This window comes from Procambarus clarkii, chromosome 48, assembly GCF_040958095.1.
Source record: "Procambarus clarkii isolate CNS0578487 chromosome 48, FALCON_Pclarkii_2.0, whole genome shotgun sequence".
Taxonomy (NCBI): Eukaryota; Metazoa; Arthropoda; class Malacostraca; order Decapoda; family Cambaridae; genus Procambarus; species Procambarus clarkii.
The window spans coordinates 35,776,439-35,797,378 of NC_091197.1; the positions used below are offsets into that span (position 1 = coordinate 35,776,439).

The 20,940-nt window shown below is 45.8% G+C and overlaps 1 protein-coding gene across 1 annotated transcript in view; it reads left to right on the plus strand.

Annotated features, from left to right (window-relative positions):
* LOC123750497 (uncharacterized) overlaps positions 1-13,518 on the plus strand; it is a 352,029-nt gene extending 338,511 nt beyond the window's left edge. The window contains exons 4-5 of the mRNA XM_069302695.1: positions 5,759-5,938; positions 6,055-13,518. Of these exons, the coding sequence (XP_069158796.1) occupies positions 5,759-5,938; positions 6,055-6,570 (696 nt within the window). The 3' untranslated portion in view covers positions 6,571-13,518. The remainder of the gene's footprint in view (positions 1-5,758; positions 5,939-6,054) is intronic.
* The last annotated feature ends 7,422 nt before the right edge of the window (positions 13,519-20,940 follow it).

The following is a 20,940-nucleotide window of genomic DNA, read 5'->3' on the forward strand; positions in this document are numbered from 1 at the left end:
TGTTCACAGGTGATAATGGTGCTGACACTGTCCACAGGTGATAATGGGGCTGACACTGACCACAGGTGATAATGGGGCTGACACTGTCCACAGGTGATAATGGGGCTGACACTGTCCACAGGTGATATTGGGGCTGACACTGTCCACAGGTGATAATGGTGCTGACACTGTCCACGTGTGATAATGGAGCTGACACTGACCACAGGTGATAATGGGGCTGACACTGACCACATGTGATAATGGTGCTGACACTGTCCACAGGTGATAATGGTGCTGAGACTGACCACAGGTGAAAATGGGGCTGACACGGTCCACAGGTGATAATGGGGCTGAGACTGACACAGGTGATAATGGGGCTGACACGGTCCACAGGTGATAATGGGGATGACACTGTCCACAGGTGACAATGGTCCTGACCCTATCCACAGGTGATAGTTGAGCTGACACCACAGGTGATAGTGGGGCTGACACTGTCCACATGTGATAATGGGGCTGAGACTGACCACAGGTGATAATGGTGCTGACACTGTCCACAGGTGATAATGTGGATGACACTGACCACAGGTGATAATGGTGCTGACCCTATCCACAGGTGATAATGGTGCTGACCCTATCCACAGGTGATAATGGGGCTGACCCTATCCACAGGTGATAATGGTGCTGACCCTATCCACAGGTGATAATGGGGCTGACACTGACCACAGGTGATATGGAGTTGACACTGACCATAGGTGATAATGGGTCTGACACTGACCACTTGTGGCAATGGGGCTGACACTGTCTACATGTAATAATGGGGCTGACACTGTCCACAGGTGATAATGGTGCTGACACTGTCCACAAGTGATAATGGTACTGACACTGTTCACAGGTGATAATTGAGCTGACACTGTACACATTTGGCAATGGGGCTGATACTGTCCACAGTTGATAATGGTGCTGACACTGTCCATAGGTGTTAATGGTGCTGACACTGTCCATAGCTGATAATTGGGATGACACTTGCCACATGTGTTAATGGGGCTGACACTGTCCACATGTGATAATGGGGCTGACACTGTCCACGTGTGATAATGGTGCTGACACTGTCAACAGGTGATAATGGAGCTGACACTTTCCACAGGTGATAATGGTGCTGACACTGTCCACAGGTGATAATGGAGCTGACACTGTCCACAGGTGATAATGGGGCTGACACTGTCCACAGTTAATATTGATCTGACACTGACCACAGGTGATAATGGGGCTGACAATGATCACAGGTGATAATGGGGCTGACACTGTCCACAGGTAGTATTGATCTGACACTGACCACAGGTGATAATGGGGCTGACACTGACCACAGGTGATAATGGGGCTGACACTGACCACAACTGATAATGGAGCTGACACTGTCCACAGGTGATAATGGGCCTGACACTGACCACAGGTGATAATGGGGCTGACACTCCACAGGTGATATGGAGCTGACACTGTCCACAGGTGATAATGGGGCTGACACTGTCCACAGGTTATAATGGGGCTGACACTGTTCACGTGTGATAATGGGGCTGACACTGTCCACAGGTGATAATAGTGCTGACACTGTCCACAGGTGACAATGGGCCTGACACTGACCACAGGTGATAATGGGGCTGACACTGTCCACAGGTGATAATGGGCCTGACACTGACCACAGGTGATAATGGGGCTGACACTGTCCACAGGTGATAATGGGACTGACACTATCCACAGGTGATAATGGGGCTGACACTGTCCACAGGTTATAATGGGGCTGACACTGTTCACATGTGATAATGGGGCTGACACTGTCCACAGGTGATAATGGTGCTGACACTAACCACAGGTGATAATGCTGCTGACAGTGTCCACAGGTGATAATGGTGCTGACACTGACCACAGGTGATAATGGGGCTGACACTGTCCACAGGTGATAATGGTGCTGACACTGTCCACAGGTGATAATGGTGCTGACACTGTCCACAGGTGATAATTAAGCTGGCACTGTCCACAGGCGATAATGGGTCTGACACTGACCACAGGTGATAATGGGGCTGACACTGTCCACAGGTGATAATGGGTCTGACACTGACCACAGGTGATAATGGTGCTCACATTGACCACAGGTGATAATGGTGCTGACTCTGTCCACAGGTGATAATGGGGCTGACACTGTCCACAGGTGATAATGGTGCTCACACTGACCACAGGTGATAATGGTGCTGACTCTGTCCACAGGTGATAATGGGGCTGACACTGTCCACAGGTGATAATGGGCCTGACACTGTCCACAGGTGATAATGGTGCTGACTCTGTCCACAGGTGATAATGGGCCTGACACTGTCCACAGGTGATAATGGTGCTGACTCTGTCCACAGGTGATAATGGGGCTGACACTGTCAACAGGTGATAATGGGGCTGACACTGTCCACAGGTGATAATGGGGCTGACACTGTCCACAGGTGATAATGGTGCTGACTCTGTCCACAGGTGATAATGGTGCTCACACTGACCACAGGTGATAATGGTGCTGACACTGTCCACAGGTGATAATGGGGCTGACACTGTCCACAGGTGATAATGGTGCTGACACTGTCCACAGGTGATAATGGTGGTGACACTGTCCACAGGTGATAATGGTGCTGACTCTGTCCACAGGTGATAATGGTGCTCACACTGACCACAGGTGATAATGGTGCTCACACTGTCCACAGGTGATAATGGTGCTGACACTGTCCACAGGTGATAATGGTGCTCACACTGACCACAGGTGATAATGGTGCTGACACTGTCCACAGGTGATAATGGTGCTCACACTGACCACAGGTGATAATGGTGCTGACACTGACCACTGGTGATAATGGTGCTCACACTGACCACAGGTGATAATGGGGCTGACACTGTCCACAGGTGATAATGGGGTTGACACTGTCCACAGGTGATAATGGTGCTCACACTGACCACAGGTGATAATGGTGCTGACACTGTCCACAGGTGATAATGGTGCTCACACTGACCACAGGTGATAATGGTGCTGACACTGACCACAGGTGATAATGGTGCTGACACTGACCACAGGTGATAATGGTGCTCACACTGACAACAGGTGATAATGGTGCTGACACTGTCCGCAAGTGATAAAGGGGCTCAAACTGACCACAGGTGATAATGGTGCTGACACTGACCACAGGTGATAATGGTGCTCACACTGTCCACAGGTGATAATGGGGCTGACACTGTCCACAGGTGATAATGGGGCTGACACTGTCCACAGGTGATAATGGGGCTGACACTGTCCACAGGTGATAATGGTGCTGACACTGTCTACAGGTGATAATGGGGCTGACACTGACCACAGGTGATAATGGTGCTCACACTGACCACAGGTGATAATGGTGCTCACACTGACCACAGGTGATAATGGTGCTGACACTGTCCACAGGTGATAATGGGGCTGACACTGTACACAGGTGATAATGGGGCTGACACTGTCCACAGGTGATAATGGTGCTCACACTGACCACAGGTGATAATGGTGCTCACACTGACCACAGGTGATAATGGGGCTGACACTGACCACAGGTGATAATGGTGCTCACACTGACCACAGGTGATAATGGGGCTGACACTGACCACAGGTGATAATGGTGCTGACACTGTCCACAGGTGATAATGGGGCTGACACTGTCCACAGGTGATAATGGGGCTGACACTGTCCACAGGTGATAATGGGGCTGACACTGTCTACAGGTGATAATGGGGCTGACACTGACCACAGGTGATAATGGTGCTCACACTGACCACAGGTGATAATGGGGCTGACACTGACCACAGGTGATAATGGTGCTGACACTGTCCACAGGTGATAATGGGGCTGACACTGACCACAGGAGATAATGGGGCTGACACTGACCACAGGTGATAATAGGGCTGACACTGTCTACAGGTGATAATGGGGCTGACACTGACCACAGGTGATAATGGTGCTCACACTGACCACAGGTGATAATGGGGCTGACACTGACCACAGGTGATAATGGTGCTCACACTGTCCACAGGTGATAATGGGGCTGACACTGACCACAGGAGATAATGGGGCTGACACTGTCCACAGGTGATAATGGGGCTGACACTGTCCACAGGTGATAATGGTGCTCACACTGACCCCAGGTGATAATGGGGCTGACACTGACCACAGGTGATAATGGTGCTCACACTGACCACAGGTGATAATGGGGCTGACACTGACCACAGGTGATAATGGTGCTGACACTGTCCACAGGTGATAATGGGGCTGACACTGACCACAGGAGATAATGGGGCTGACACTGTCCACAGGTGATAATGGGGCTGACACTCTCCACAGGTGATAATGGTGCTCACACTGACCACAGGTGATAATGGGGCTGACACTGACCACAGGTGATAATAGGGCTGACACTGTCTACAGGTGATAATGGGGCTGACACTGTCTACAGGTGATAATGGGGCTGACATTGACCACGTGTGATAATGGTGCTGACACTTTCCACAGGTGATACTGGGGCTGACAGTGTCCACAAGTGATAATGGGCCTGACACCGTCCACAGGTGATAATGGGCCTGACTCTCCACATGTGATAATGGGGCTGTCACTGACCACATGTGATAATGGGGCTGACACTGTCCACATGTGATAATGGGGCTGACACTGTCCACAGGTGTTAATGGGGCTGACACTGTCCACAGGTCATAATCGGGCTTAAACTGTCCACAGGTGATAATGGGGCTGACACTGACCACAGTTGATAATGGGGCTAACACTGTCCACAGGTGATAATGGAGCTGACACTGACCACAGTTGATAATGGGGCTGACACTGACCACAGGTGATAATGGAGTTGACACTGTCCACAGGTGATAATGGAACTGACACTGTCCACAGGGGATAATGGGGCTGACACTGACCACAGGTGATAATGGGGCTGACACTCACCACAGGTGATAATGGGGCTGACACTGACCACAGGTGATAATGGGGCTGACACCACAGGTGATAATGGGGCTGACACTGACCACAGGTGATAATGGAGTTGACACTCACCACAGGTGATAATGGTGCTGACACTGACCACAGGTGATAATGGAGTTGACACTGTCCACAGTGGATAATGGGGCTGACACTCACCACAGATGATAATGGGGCTGACACTGTCCACAGGGGATAATGGGGCTGACACTGACCACAGGTGATAATGGGGCTGACACTGTTTACAGGTGATAATGGGGCTGACACTGTTCACAGGGGATAATGGGGCTGACACTGACCACAGGTGATAATGGGGCTGACACTGTCCACAGGTTATAATGGGGCTGACACTGTTCACAGGGGATAATGGGGCTGACACTGTTCACGGGATAATGGGGCTGACACTGACCACAGGTGATAATGGGGCTGACACTGTCTACAGGTGATAATGGGGCTGACACTTTTCACAGGGGATAATGGGGCTGACACTGACCACAGGTGATAATGGAGCTGACACTGTCTACAGGTTATAATGGGGCGGACACTGTTCACATGTGATACTGGGACTGACACTGTCCACAGGTGATAATGGGGCTGACACTGTCTACAGGTGATAATGGGGCTGCCATTGACCACAGGTGATAATGGTGCTGACACTTACCACAGGTGATACTGGGGCTGACACTGACCACAGGTGATAATGGGGCTGACACTGTCCACAAGTGATAATGGGGCTGACACTGTCCACAGGTTGAGGACCTCCGCAGGATGAGTGAGCCCGTCAAGAGCCTGATGGAGGCTGGCCGGGTGGTGGCCGTCCAGGAAGACCAAGATGGCCGCCGCTCCGCCAGGATAACTCTACAAGACGGACAGCTGTACCTCCACCCACTCCTGCGTCAGCCCACGCCCGCCCACGCCCACACCATCCAGGTTACTTTATTACACCCACTAGTCTTACTGACATTACTGACTTACTGAGTTGTGATAACTAATATGATAACATTTTGTTATACAGTTACCAGCATGATTTATATCATCTTGTGCAGGAGAGTGATGTTGTGGGCGTGCTGGACCCCTCCTGCACCCTGGCGTTCCTTGACCTTGGGTGGGCGGGGTCAACAAGAGGGCGGGTCACCATCCGGCTGACCCCTGACACTCCGCTGGCCAGACAGTTTGTGTTGTTGTGTACGGGCCAGCGGGGCCACACCTACCGCAACACTAAACTGTTGTGGGTGGGGGACAAGGGTCAGCCGGGGGAGCGTGTGGTGGGCGGAGACTACGAGAGTAATGATGGTGAGGGAGGAGCCCCACTGTTGCCTGACCTCCAGGGGCAGTACCGGCAGTCACGCCGGGCAGGAGCTGTGGCGTCCTGGTGGGGGTCGCTGGGGGGTCCCACAAGTGCCCAGTTCACCATCATCACCAGGGACCGCCAGGGTGGTCACCAGTGGCCAAATGTCTTCGGTGATGTGGTGAGCGGCCTGGATGTGGTGAGGGCAGCAGTCAACCACAGTGACATTACGGAGGTGACTGTGGTGGACTGTGGTGTTGTGCTGCCACTCTAGTTCACTGTACCATCATCACTACTGTGGTGTTGTGCTGCACTCTAGTTCACTGTACCACCACCATCACTACTGTGGTGTTGTGCTGCCACTCTAGTTCACTGTACCATCACCATCACTACTGTGGTGTTGTGCTGCCACTCTAGTTCACTGTACCATCACCATCACTACTGTGGTGTTGTGCTGCCACTCTAGTTCACTGTACCTCCACTACTGTGGTGTTGTGCTGTCATTCTAGTTCACTGTCATATCACCATCACTACTGTGGTGTTGTGCTGCCACTCTAGTTCACTGTACCATCACTACTATGGTGTTGTGCTGCCACTCTAGTTCACTGTACCATCACCATCACTACTGCGGTGTTGTGCTGTTACTCTAGTTCACTGTACCATCACTACTGTGGTGTTCTGCTGCCACTCTAGTTCACTGTACCACCACTATCACTACTGTGGTGTTGTGCTGCCACTCTAGTTCACTGTACCTTCACTACTGTGGTGTTGTGCTGCCACTCTAGTTCACTGTACCATCACTACTGTGGTGTTGTGCTGCCACTCTAGTTCACTGTACCATCACTACTGTGGTGTTGTGCTGCTACTCTAGTTCACTGTACCATCACTATCACTACTGTGGTGTTGTGCTGCCACTCTGGTTCACTGTACCTCCACTACTGTGGTGTTGTGCTGCCACTCTAGTTCACTTTACCACCACCATCACTACTGTGGTGCTGTGCTGCCACTCTAGTTCACTGTACCATCACCATCACTACTGTGGTGTTGTGCTGCACCTCTAGTTCCCTGTACCACCATCATCACTACTGTGGTGTTGTGCTGCCACTCTAGTTCACTGTACCATCACCATCACTACTGTGGTGTTGTGCTGCCACTCTAGTTCACTGTACCATCACCATCACTACTGTGGTGTTGTGCTGCCACTCTAGTTCACTGTACCATCACCATCACTACTGTGGTGTTGTGCTGCCACTCTGGTTCACTGTACCTCCACTACTGTGGTGTTGTGCTGCCACTCTAGTTCACTGTACCACTACCATCACTACTGTGGTGTTGTGCTGCCACTCTAGTTCACTGTACCATCACCATCACTACTGTGGTGTTGTGCTGCCACTCTAGTTCACTGTACCACCACTACTGTGGTGTTGTGCTGCCACTCTAGTTCACTGTACCATCACTACTGTGGTGTTGTGCTGCCACTCTAGTTCACTGTACCATCACCATCACTACTGTGGTATTGTGCTGCCACTATAGCTCACTGTGCCAACACTACTGTGGTGTTGTGCTGCCACTCTAGTTCACTATACCACCACCATCACTACTGTGGTGTGGTGCTGCCACTCAAGTTCACTGTACCATCACCATCACTACTGTGGTGTTGTGCTGCCACTCTAGTTCACTGTACCATCACTACTGTGGTGTTGTGCTGCCACTCTAGTTCACTGTACCATCACTACTGTGGTGTTGTGCTGCCACTCTAGTTCACTGTACCTCCACCATGACTACTGTGGTGTTGTGCTGCTACTCTAGTTCACTGTACCATCACTATCACTACTGTGGTGTTGTGCTGCCACTCTAGTTCACTGTACCACCACCATCACTACTGTGGTGCTGTGCTGCCACTCTAGTTCACTGTACCACCATCATCACTACTGTGGTGTTGTGCTTCCACTCTAGTTCACTGTACCATCACCATCACTACTGCGGTGTTGTGCTGCCACTCTAGTTCACTGTACTATCACTACTGTGGTGTTGTGCTGCCACTCTAGTTCACTGTACCATCACCATCACTACTGTGGTGTTGTGCTGCCACTCTAGTTCACTGTACCATCACTACTGTGGTGTTGTGCTGCCACTCTAGTTCACTGTACCACTACTACTGTGGTGTTGTGCTGCCACTCCAGTTCACTATACCATCACCATCACTACTGTGGTGTTATGCTGCCACTCTAGTTCACTGTACCATCATCATCACTACTGTGGTGTTGTGCTGCCACTCTGGTTCACTGTACCATCACCATCACTACTGTGGTGTTGTGCTGCCACTCTAGTTCACTGTACCACTACTACTGTGGTGTTGTGCTTCCACTCTAGTTTACTGTACCATCACCACCACTACTGTGGTGTTGTGCTGCCACTCTAGTTCACTGTACCATCACTACTGGGGTGTTGTGCTGCCACTCTAGTTCACTATACCACCACCATCACTACTGTGGTGTTGTGCTGCCACTCTAGTTCACTGTACCATCACCATCACTAATGTGGTGTTGTGCTGCCACACTAGTTCACTGTACCATCACCATCACTACTGTGGTGTTGTGCTGCCACTCTGGTTCACTGTACCATCACCATCACTACTGTGGTGTTGTGCTGCCACTTTGGTTCACTGTACCACCACTACTGTGGTGTTGTGCTGCCACTCTAGTTCACTGTACCATCACCATCACTACTGTGGTGTTGTGCTGCCACTCTAGTTCACTGTACCATCACTACTGTGGTGTTGTGCTGCCACTATAGTTCACTGTATCAACACTACTGTGGTGTTGTGCTGCCACTCTAGTTCACTATACCACCACCATCCATACTGTGGTGTTGTGCAGCCACTCTAGTTCACTATACCACCACCATCACTACTGTGGTGTTGTGCTGCCACTCTAGTTCACTGTACCATCACCATCACTACTGTGGTGTTGTGCTGCCACTCTAGTTCACTGTATCACCACTACTGTGGTGTTGTGCTGCCACTCTAGTTCACTGTACCATCACCATCACTACTGTGGTGTTGTGCTGCCACTCTAGTTCACTGTACCATCACCATCACTACTGTGGTGTTGTGCTGCCACTCTAGTTCACTGTACCATCACTACTGTGGTGTTGTGCTGCCACTCTAGTTCACTGTACCATCACCATCACTACTGTGGTGTTGTGCTGCCACTCTAGTTCACTGTACCACCACCATCAGTACTGTGGTGTTGTGCTGCCACTCTAGTTCACTGTACCATCACTACTGTGGTGTTGTGCTGCCACTCTAGTTCACTGTACCATCACCATCACTACTGTGGTGTTGTGCTGCCACTCTAGTTCACTGTACCATCACCATCACTACTGTGGTGTTGTGCTGCCACTTTAGTTCACTATACCATTACCATCACTACTGTGGTGTTGTGCTGCCACTCTAGTTCACTGTACCATCACTACTGTGGTGTTGTGCTGCCACTATAGTTCACTGTATCAACACTACTGTGGTGTTGTGCTGCCACTCTAGTTCACTATACCACCACCATCCATACTGTGGTGTTGTGCTGCCACTCTAGTTCACTGTACCATCACCATCACTACTGTGGTGTTGTGCTGCCACTTTAGTTCACTGTACCATTACCATCACTACTGTGGTGTTGTGCTGCCACTCTAGTTCACTGTACCATCACCATCACTACTGTGGTGTTGTGCTGCCACTCTAGTTCACTGTACCATAACCCATCACCATCACTCCTGCATCACTATAGACTGTGGGTTTTGATGCCAATGTAATTCAAGTACAACCTTTATCACTATATTATCATAACTTCACTATCTTTGGTGTTTAACTATTATACGTGACTATCACTGCTGTATCACCATCATTTGCTCTTTCACAGTACTGTCACCTATCATTGCTATATCACTATCACCTCACTATAACATCTATATCACCATCACCTCAGGTCCCACACCTGGGATAATGTACTGACCATGTTGAGTAACTGATTGTTGGTGTCACTATATGACAGCTGTTGTCACTGTTATATCACCAACAGCTCACTATCATTTTCACTGCTTCACCAACATCATCTCACTTTCACTGCTTTATCACCTCACACTGATATATTTCCTCCTTACTTTCACTAATATATCACTATCATTGCTACATCACCACTACTGCACCATCACTGCTATATTTCCTTCACCTCACTATCACTGCTATATAACCATCACCTCACTATCACTGCTATATAACCATCACCTCACTATCACTGCTATATCACCACATCACACTATCACTGATATATCACTTCACCTCACTATCACTGATATATCACATCACCTCACTATCACTGCTATATCACTATCACTGATATATCACCATCACCTCACTATCACTGTTATATAACCATCACCTTACTATCACTTATATAACCATCACCTCACTATCACTGTTATATCACCATCACCTCACTATCACTAATATATCACCTTACTATCACCATCACCTCACTATCACTGCTATATCACCATTAGTACACTATCACTAATATTTCACCATCACCTCACTATCACTAATATATCACCATCACCTCACTATCACTGCTAGATCACCATCACCTCACTATCACTAATATATCACCATCACCTCACTATCACTGCTATATCACCATCACCTCACAATCACTAATATATCACCATCACCTCACTATCACTTCTATATCACCATCACCTCACTATCACTGCTATATCACCATCACTGGTATATAACCTTCACCTCACCATCACTGCTATATCACCATCACTTGCTATATCACCATCACTGGTATATCACCATCACCTCACCATCACTGGTATATCACCTTCACCTCACTATCACTGCTATATCACCATCTCACTATCACTGCTATATCACCATTACTGGTATATCACCTTCACCTCACTATCACTGCTATATCACCATCTCACTATCACTGCTATATCACCATCACTGGTACGTCACCTTCACCTTGCTATCACTGCTATATCACCATCACTGGTACATCACCTTCACCTCACTATCACTTGCTATATCACTATCATCTGCTATATCACCATCACTGGTATATCACCTTCACCTCACTATCCCTTGCTATATCACCATCACTGGTATATCACCTTCACCTCACCATTACTGGTATATCACCATCACTGGTATATCACCATCACCTCACTATCACTTGCTATATCACCATCATCTGCTATATCACTATCACTGGTATATCATCTTCACCTCACTATCACTGCTATATCACCATCACTGGTATATCACCTTCACCTCACTATCACTGCTATATCACCATCACTGGTATATCACCTTCACCTCACCATTACTGGTATATCACCATCACTGGTATATCACCATCACCTCACTATCACTTGCTATATCACCATCATCTGCTATATCACCATCACTGGTATATCACCATCACCTCACTATCACTTGCTATATCACCATCATCTGCTATATCACCATCACTGGTATATCACCTTCACCTCACTATCACTGCTATATCACCATCACTGGTATATCACCTTCACCTCACTATCACTGCTATATCACCATCACTTGTACATCACCATCTCCTCACTATCACTGCTATATCACCATCACCTCACTATCACTGCTATATCACCATCATCTGCTATATCACCATCACTGGTATATCACCTTCACCTCACTATCACTGCTATATCACCATCACTTGTACATCACCATCTCCTCACTATCACTCAGGTCCCACACATGGGGTCAAACACTAAGCTAAGTAACAAAACTTAGCTGTGGATAAGCTGCCATGTATATATTTTACACCAAAATATAACAATGTAATATAATATATATTATTTCATTATCCATAGTGTTACTCTACAGTTGTAAATTGGTCGGTGCTTGTTAGTCTGTAAATAATATTACTGCTAAACACTACTAATAATTATGTGTTTAAATCACGAAAATTTACTCATGATGAAAAATTTGTTTCAATAATTACCCCTGGAATCATTCCATGGTTTAGATATGTTGATGATATTTTGTGTATATGGCCTACAGATGTAAACACAGACGAATTTGTAGCTAAACTTAATGATCAAGTCACCTCTAGAAAATTTACTATGGAGACTGAAATTGGTAAATGTTTGCCATTCTTAGATATACTTATTCATAGGGAAGATTGTTCACTAAAGTTTAGTTTTTACAGGAAGTCTACGAATAATTTATCTTATTCATTATTTCTCAGGACAAATACAATGTGAAAAAATCTATTTTTTCCTCTATGTATCTCAAGAGCTCTTCGGGTTGTTAGTCCAGAATTCTTTGATGAAGAGTTTAAGAATATTGATTCTATTGGTCTCAAGCTTTGTTATCCACTGAGTTTTTTGGAAGTTTGCCGTAGCAAAGCACGTCGTACATATTATAATAATATATGCAGTGAGAAAATTCGCCCAAAGAATGTGTTGTGTTTACCATATTTTTCTGGGTTTGAAAATATTGCCAAGGCCTTGAAACTTTTTGATATACATGTATTGTTTAATTACGAAAATACTGTTAGAAAACTATTAGCTAGAAACAGTCCTCGTAGTGATAATTGTATCATATATAAAATACCTTGTAAAGATTATAATAGGTTCTATGTTGGGCAAACATCTTAAGATTTGAAATGTAGAATGTCGCAACATAAATACTCTGTAAGACATGGCCAATTGTCTAATGCATTGTTTGTTCATTTGTCAGAAAATTCCCACCAAATTGATTGGGAGATGGCTTCTTCATTAACGAATTGTAAAAGCACTTTCAGTAGGAACATAACTGAATCTGCTTTAATACAGATTACAAAATTATGTAACTTGAACATTAGCAGTAGTTTGTATAATTTAGATCCATTTTTGATTGATCAGTTAAAGGGCATTTTTAGTAGGATCATTGATACACATTTGTCTCACTAATACCATGTTAATATCCACTATTTTATTAATATCAATGTATGGGCCTATTGGCCCATAGGATGCAGCCCCCTATTTACATCCACCCATTCCCAGTTATACGTTTATCATTGTACCTCACTTCACTTCACCTCGCTCCTGCCTATATATGTCCAAATCTATGTACATGTAACTCACCCTTCTGAAGATGTATTATTAAATACGAAAGTACTTAAGGAAATTCCTGTTTCAATCCTTCCTTCGTGGTCTGACACTGTCACTACTAATAATTATGTTAATTGTAATAGTTATGGCAATTATGTTTTGTAACTGTTTGTTAACAGTTTCCACTGACTGTTACCATACTGGACCATGGTGTGTTGTGATATTACCATACTGGTCAATAGTGTGTTGTGATATTACCATACTGGTCCATGGTGTGTTGTGATATTACCATACTGGACCATGGTGTTGTGATATTACCATACTGGACCATGGTGTTGTGATATTACCATACTGGTCCATGGTGTGTTGTGATATTACTATACTGGTCCATGGTGTGTTGTGATATGACCATACTAGACCATGGTGTTGTGATATTACCATACTGGACCATGGTGTTGTGATATTACCATACTGGACCATGGTGTGTTGTGATATTACCATACTGGTCCATGGTGTGTTGTGATATTACCATACTGGTCCATGGTGTGTTGTGATATTACCATACTGGACCATGGTGTGTTGTGATATTACCATACTGGACCATGGTGTGTTGTGATATTACCATACTGGTCCATGGTGTGTTGTGATATTACCATACTGGTCCATGGTGTGTTGTGATATTACCATACTGGTCCATAGTGTGTTGTGATATTACCATACTGGACCATGGTGTGTTGTGATATTACCATACTGGACCATGGTGTGTTGTGATATTACCATACTGGTCCATGGTGTGTTGTGATATTACCATACTGGTCCATAGTGTGTTGTGATATTACCATACTGGTCCATAGTGTGTTGTGATATTACCATACTGGTCCTTCGTGTGTTGTGATATTACCATACTGGTCCATAGTGTGTTGTGATATTACCATACTGGTCCATCATGTGTTGTGATATTACCATACTGGTCCATAGTGTGTTGTGATATTACCATACTGGTCCATCGTGTGTTGTGATATTACCATACTGGACCATGGTGTGTTGTGATATTACCATACTGGTCCATGGTGTGTTGTGATATTACCATACTGGTCCATGGTGTGTTGTGATATTACCATACTGGTCCATGGTGTGTTGTGATATTACCATACTGGTCCATGGTGTGTTGTGATATTACCATACTGGTCCATAGTGTGTTGTGATATTACCATACTGGACCATGGCGTGTTGTGATATTACCATACTGGTCCATAGTGTGTTGTGATATTACCATACTGGTCCATGGTGTGTTGTGATATTACCATACTGGTCCATGGTGTGTTGTGATATTACCATACTGGTCCATGGTGTGTTGTTATCTTACCATACTGGTCCATGGTGTGTTGTGATATTACCATACTGGTCCATGGTGTGTTGTGATATTACCATACTGGACCATGGTGTGTTGTGATATTACCATACTGGACCATGGTGTGTTGTGATATTACCATACTGGACCATGGTGTGTTTTGATATTACCATACTGGTCCATGGTGTGTTGTGATATTACCATACTGGTCCATGGTGTTGTGATATTACCATACTGGACTGTAATGATCTGGGGCTCAGATCATTGGTTCTCCCTTCTCCCCTCTTTTCCCTCCCCTTCTCCCCTCCTTTCCTTCTCCCTCTCCCCTCCTTCCTTCTCCCCTCCCCTTGGCCGTCATTCGTCTCCTCCTCTTCCCCCCCCCCCCTGTCGCCCATTTGTCAGGGTCAAGAGGTTGACCTGAGGGTAGGGTGGTCGTGGATACCTTGGCTTCTCCCACTCAACTTCCCCACTCAGATATTTCCCTCTCCACCCCCTCTCATCCCTCTCTGTCCCTCTCAGCAGCGGCCTTCCCCATACCAGGCAGAGTCAAATGTCCCTACTCCTATCTTAGAGGAGACAGGCTTGAACATAAATTATCAGTTTTGTAAACATTGCTCGCAGGTGCCTGGGCTCCATAGACGCGCCTTGTCCCCCTTCTCTTTAGCTGGAGAGAGCTGACTCAATCTTCAGGAATTCATGTAGCTTTCCACGACAGATCAGTGAAGGTGATTGGCCTGAGATAAGGGCCAAGTCCTTATTGGCCCTAGAGAGCCAGACCTCAGGCCTACGTGTTAAATGGTTGGCCATTGCCAAAATAATGGGTGGAGCCCTGGGGCTGTAGTAGATGGTGGGAGGAGTAATCCTTCCCAGCAATAGGTTGGAAAAACTAAATTTCATTAGTGTGTCTTGGGAGTGTATTAGGAACAGGGCCGCAAGCCCGTATCCTCGGGGCTGAGGGCAGCCATCAACATCGTGGTCGTAGTGCGGGTATTTAAGGTATAGTAGCACGCTGAGTTTTGTGTCCTCGGTGAATATCCATTGTGCCTCTAGGGGAATAGAATAGGTGATGTGTTCAAATTGTCTTAATTTACATGTTTCATAAAATAAATTGTATAGCTTGTCCAGTGGTATTCACTTAACTCCCCTTTGATATATTTTGCTTCTTTGTCATTTTTAGGTGTTGTATTGGAAGCCCCCATGTCCTCCTACTATTAATAGATACTAAAGTTGCCCTTGGATTCAAATAAGTAACGTAAATTACACAAACTAATTTTCCAAAATTTATTTCTGAAATTCATATTACCCGGAGTCCCATGGTTACTGATTCCTTGCCTTCCTGGGGGATCGGTGATTGACACATTCAGGTATGGTTGGTCAGGAAGGTGGTGGCAGTGTAAATGTGTTTTGTTATTGTTTTTTTTACTAATAACCCTTGTCCTTGGTGTATCTTCCTCATTTAATATTCCTCTTACATACGTGGCAGTCCAGTGAGGGGTCATACTGGACTGTAACAGTGTTAAGCTGGGGTATTGAGTGAAGAGACAGAGATGTACAACAGAGAGCGTATATTACGATCACGAGAGATAACAAGATAACAGGATTAATACTGGGGAACATCGGGTTATTACAATAGAGGCCGCGGTTATTACGACAGAGGGAAGCGGTCATTACAATGGTAGCAGCGGTGTTTCAATAATTTCTTGACGATTATTGAAGCCTCACGCGCCTGTCCGTTCGGTTATGTTATGTGGTGAGGGTGCAGCCGGGGCCCATGAGATAGAGTCGACGGTAATCCTATGTGGTGCGATTCGCATAGAGTAGGCGATTCTAGGGTCGTGCGGGCTGGGAAGTTCAAGTATATACAGTAAGCGTATGCGCTAAGCAGGCAGTTTAGCGTGGAGGCCGCCTTGGGTAGTTGGACAGGGTATTATTTTTCTCGACCCTCTGCAACTACAGACAAGGGTGCTGCGTGGTGGTTTTCGCAGCAACAATTCTAGGTGTCGAATTGTCGGGGCGGGGAAGTATTAGGACGCTAATTATTATCCCCGAGGGCGTGTTAGGCGACCCAATCGCTAGATTTTTACGGTACAGCCATGAAGGTACCAAGAGTCACTGAGGGATGGCGTAGTAGATTCTCTAGCAACGGAATTACGGTGGTGTCGGACAGTTAGATCCGTCGGTTGTTCCGCTATCTAGTCTAACCGTTGACCGCGAAGGACAGGATTATTTGGTACTGTCGGCATCTAGGTGGATGTGGTTACCTAGGCTTGGAGAAGCGACAGGGCGGGCCGGGACGGGACGGTTATAGGTTAAATCGAGATTTCCTTAAGTACTAAATTAAGTTCCCTTTATATTAAGTTCCCTTTCAGGTTAAGTATCCCTTCGGTAGTTAAGTGTTCCCCCTTGGTTACCTAATTCTCATATATAAGTGTTATTATCTTTCTAAGTATTTGTTTTACATGTTTAAGTCTGGAATTTTTGTTTTCGTATTGTGCAGTATTAATTCTTTGAGAGGATTACTAAAAGGTGAGTGGTTTACTGTGTTCAAGTGAAGTGCGGTGTATAAAGTGAAGTCAGTGAAAGAACTGAAATCAGTGAAATCGTGGAAAATTTTTGTGATGACATTTTTCAAAGTCGCTTGGAAAATCTCAATTTCGGAATAAATTCTAGTTTTGTGCCTGGCCATACGATCATCGGGTCGTCAGGGTTAATTCAAGTGTGCGATTAAAGTGATCCGAGTGCGAACTTTGAGAGACCAAAAGTCGAATTTTGGTCATTTAAGCGAATTAGCGTTGGGACTCTGAATTTTCTAGCGGTTTTACTCAGCGCCCAGTGTGACAGCGCTCAGTAATTGTTTGCGCTCAACCAAGTGTCTAAGTGTCTCGCGAGTAGTATATTTAGTTCAAGTGTTAAGCGAACTACACGTCGGTATTTAATTTATAATTTTGAGAAAAGAAATACTTGGTTAATTAAGAATTAGTGCGGAGACAACTTTCTGAGGATTCGTCTTCGTGACAGTGAGCGCGCCTTTAATTTTTGTATACTTACCAACGTGTCCAAGTGGTTAGCGAGTGTTATAATCCGTTAAAGTAACAAGTCAACTACGCGCCAGTATTTAAATTATAATTTTGGGAAATTAATTACTAATTTTTACTTAAGGTTGAGCGCGACTCTGTAGCCGTGAGCGTCGCAGATATCAGTGTATATTTCTCAGTATTCTACAACGCGACCGGCAGTGAACGAGTGTATGCTATGTAAACATCAAGTTCATACAGTAACGTAAATAATTATTTTAACATTAATTTGGTTTCACTAATAATACTTATAATTATGTCCGAGCGCCGTTGTTAGCGTCGGGCGTTACGGAATTAAAAATAATTGTTGAAGATATCAACATCGCGCCAGTGTTAAATTAACGTTACCGTCGTTCATTCCTAGTGCGCCTAAGATTTTCAAGAAAAATTTAGGAAATTCAGTTAACGTAAAGTGTTGTAATTATTGTGCGCTGGTGAACTAGACTGATTATTTTCGATAAATAAAAACAGAGTGGAAACTAAATTATTTACAGTAAATTCAGTGTAGTCCCTTTCGCGTAAATATTACTTGTATAATTTCAGTATATTTTGTTAAAGAATTCGGTAATTATCATTTTTCTAAGATTTATATTGGATTGGCATTTACAGACAAGAAAGTCGTACTGTAATTCTTTTTATATTTGCGTTACCAGTCCACTTCGAGTGTCTAATAAATATAGTGGAAATTAATTACATTTTTTTCAAGTTTATTCTAGTAGTTTGATCGATTGACAATTAACGTAACCTTTTTATGTAGATTATAAGTGCGCATATATAGTTTGTTCAACATCGTATACAGTGTTTGTTTCACAAGTGATGATTAGTAGTCGATGCCGGTTGCGTAATTTCCATCTGTCCGCATATAAATTTTACGAATGAGAGAAGAGGATAATATGACTAAAGAAATTCATTCATTGGTGTAGTGTTGTCAGCGAGACTGCCGCCGTCATCTGTCATCGCCTAGTCAACGGGCGACGGTCCTCACTGGGACTCGAGAAATCGATTAGGAAGGGTGGCGATATATGGTACTTCCGGTTTGGTCACACGGAACATTTTTACCAAGGATTGAGGTTAGGAAACATTTTGTGGTTTGCTAGAAGTTATGGATGAAACCGAATCGTGTGTTAAAAGTTCACCCTGATCCGACGACGGGTCTTGAAGTTACGTCTTGGGGTGAAAATGGTTTTTATCAATGAATGGACAATGTATACAGACGCACCCTCCCCAATACCCCATCCTTACCCAAGCACCCCTCCCTGCCTACAACCCCCAACCTCAAACCCTCCCTACCTACAACCCTATTCCCCAACCTTACCTCCAGGCCAACCCATGCCCACCCCAATCCCTGGCAGTCCCATACCAACCCCAGCCAACTACCACCCAACCCCTTGTCGACGCGTTATTAGAATTGTGGAAAACTACATTTCCCTCGCAACTCCCACCCTTACAACCCCCTGTTTACAACCCCCCTCCACAACCCACCCCCGGCCTGCCTTCACCCTCCCACCTATCCCCCCAACCCATCCAACCAACCCCTCCTGTTACCCACACTACCCCCTCCATTAATCCTACACCTTGCTCCTCACCTCCCCTCCACCCCTCTTCCCCCCCTACCCCCATTCCAAGTGTCGCCTCTACAGAAGTTGCTGGGGAATGTAGCCAGCGGGTTTCTGGGACACGTAAAATTGGTGATGAAATTTGTTGGAAGTGTCATGGCCGAGGCCATTACAGGTATGTGTGCACGAGCACACGGGTCAAGGGTGACCCAGAACAGGTCAGCACGTTGGCTGGCAGACCTACGTTTGAGATGACGGTTGAAGGTGTGAGATTGACAGTTTTTGTGGACACCGGAAGTCAAGCGACTCTCATTAAAAAGTCAGCCTTCAGCACACTTAAAGAGACACGCCTTAAGCGTTGTGGGAAGCATTTAACAGCAGTGAATGGTCAACATATCAATATCTTGGGCCAGGCCACTCTCAATTTTGAAGTAGGTAAGGAAGAAGCTTACCGACACACTTGCACGATTGTCGAGAATCTTGCATTCCCTGGTCAGATTTTGTTGGGAATGGATTTTCTGGGACGAGTTAACTTTTCTTTGTCGGCTCAAGAGGGAGCAAGGAAGTGCAGATTGAAGTTGGGCCAGGTAGTTTATCCCATTAAAATGGTAGATCATCCTCCAGTAATTGCTTCCATTAGTAAGAAACAGAAGTACAACTGTCACTACCCTAAGTTGTTGTTTAAGTCTCTTCCAGACACAGATAAGAAATCATGTGGGTTACATGCCTTGGTGAAACAATGTTGCCCACCACATTCAGTTAAATTCATTAAAGTATCAGTGGGACGTCACATTACACCAGGTACCACCCTTCAGGTGGCTGGGAGATGTGACAGGTTGTTGATCCCTCATCATTTGATCTCAGTGCTTGATAAAGGTGCCCTTATTCCAGTTGTCAATCTCTCGCACAAAACCTATCGTTTCAGGGCAGGTGATAGGGTGTCTCAGGCTTCAATTGTAGAAAATACAGGAATTTTTCAGTATCAAAGCCGGGAGGAGATGCCAGCCACCACAGCACAATGTAGTGCACTTAATGTTACACAAAGTAGTACACAAGGGAAACACAAGACCGAGACAGGGAAAAGTAGTAATATTCAAGAAGTTGATAAGTTAATCTCGGCTCTGGATTTGCAACATGTGCAACAGTCAGATAGGAAACTTTTGAGAGGGATTTTACGTAAATTCCCTAGACTGTTTGCAACAGAAGACGATCAGATCGGGCTTCTGGATAGGATCGAGCATGTTATTCCTACAGGTGATCCTCCTCCTATTTACACCCGTCAATGGAGACTTCCGGAACGGGCGAAGGAAGTAATTAGGGATGAGTGTCAGAAAATGTTGAGACAGCATGTGATAGAGCCTAGTACATCACCATGGTTGTCGCCAGTGGTGTTGGTACGTAAACCGGATGGTAGTTATAGGTTTTGTGTTGACTACCGAAAGATCAACGAAATTACTAAAGGTGATGTGTATCCTTTGCCACGGATACAAGAAATAATAGATCAGTTTGGGGCAGCC